Source organism: Phytophthora parasitica (genome assembly GCF_000247585.1).
Source record: "Phytophthora parasitica INRA-310 unplaced genomic scaffold supercont2.40, whole genome shotgun sequence".
NCBI lineage: Eukaryota > Oomycota > Peronosporomycetes > Peronosporales > Peronosporaceae > Phytophthora > Phytophthora nicotianae.
In genome coordinates, this window is record NW_008649026.1 from 625,159 (window position 1) to 625,796 (window position 638).

At 59.7% G+C, this 638-nt stretch overlaps 1 protein-coding gene across 1 annotated transcript; it reads left to right on the forward strand.

Moving 5' to 3' along the window:
• Window positions 1-157: 157 nt before the first annotated feature.
• PPTG_14200 (hypothetical protein) lies at window positions 158-484 on the forward strand (the record flags this gene model as incomplete). Its single annotated transcript, XM_008911194.1, has 1 exon — window positions 158-484. The coding sequence occupies one exon, from the start codon at window positions 158-160 to the stop codon at window positions 482-484; it is 327 nt and encodes a 108-aa protein (XP_008909442.1).
• Between the last annotated feature and the right edge of the window lie 154 nt (window positions 485-638).

The window sequence follows — 638 nt, forward strand, 5'->3', positions numbered from 1 at the left end:
CGGACAACGTGGAGGCGGCCCGGTGCGTGCTTCTCGCGCAGCACCAGATCCCTCTGAAGGACGTCACGACTTGTCATAAGAAGCCCGAGAACCGGGGTGGTCTCAACCCTGTTTGGGGATACCCGAGAACTGTCCAAGCTGGAGCTCATGCGAGGACATGTTCTGGACGTGGGTTGAGACTCTCAAGTACTCACCCACGGAGTTACAGGAACTCCGAGAAGGTCGGCTGCTGTCCAAAATCCTGGACCAGCGCGATCTTCGCATTCGGTTTGTCCACTTGGTCAGCAAGCGGCTGCTGCCAAGGGACATCCAGAAGCGCGCGGCTTCTAGCGCTCATGATGTGCGCGGGTACGCAGTGTCATCAACGTCCGTATCCCGTTCGGGCAAGAAGCTCGAACTACTTACGAAGCTGCCGCCGCTTCTGTTTCCAGATCGCGACAGCCTTCGGGCAGTCTGCCTGGAGCCGTTCAATCGGCTCCCATGAGTTCTCGGAGTGGGCATAACCCCTCCACTTCACAAGGAGTTGACGCTTACCGCGAAGCCGCCGCTCCTGAGTACCCGCTCCACGTGGTAGTGGACCTCTCCGTTCCTGTCAAGGAGGGGCGGAGGTGCCCTCGTACGGATACGAGTACCAGGCG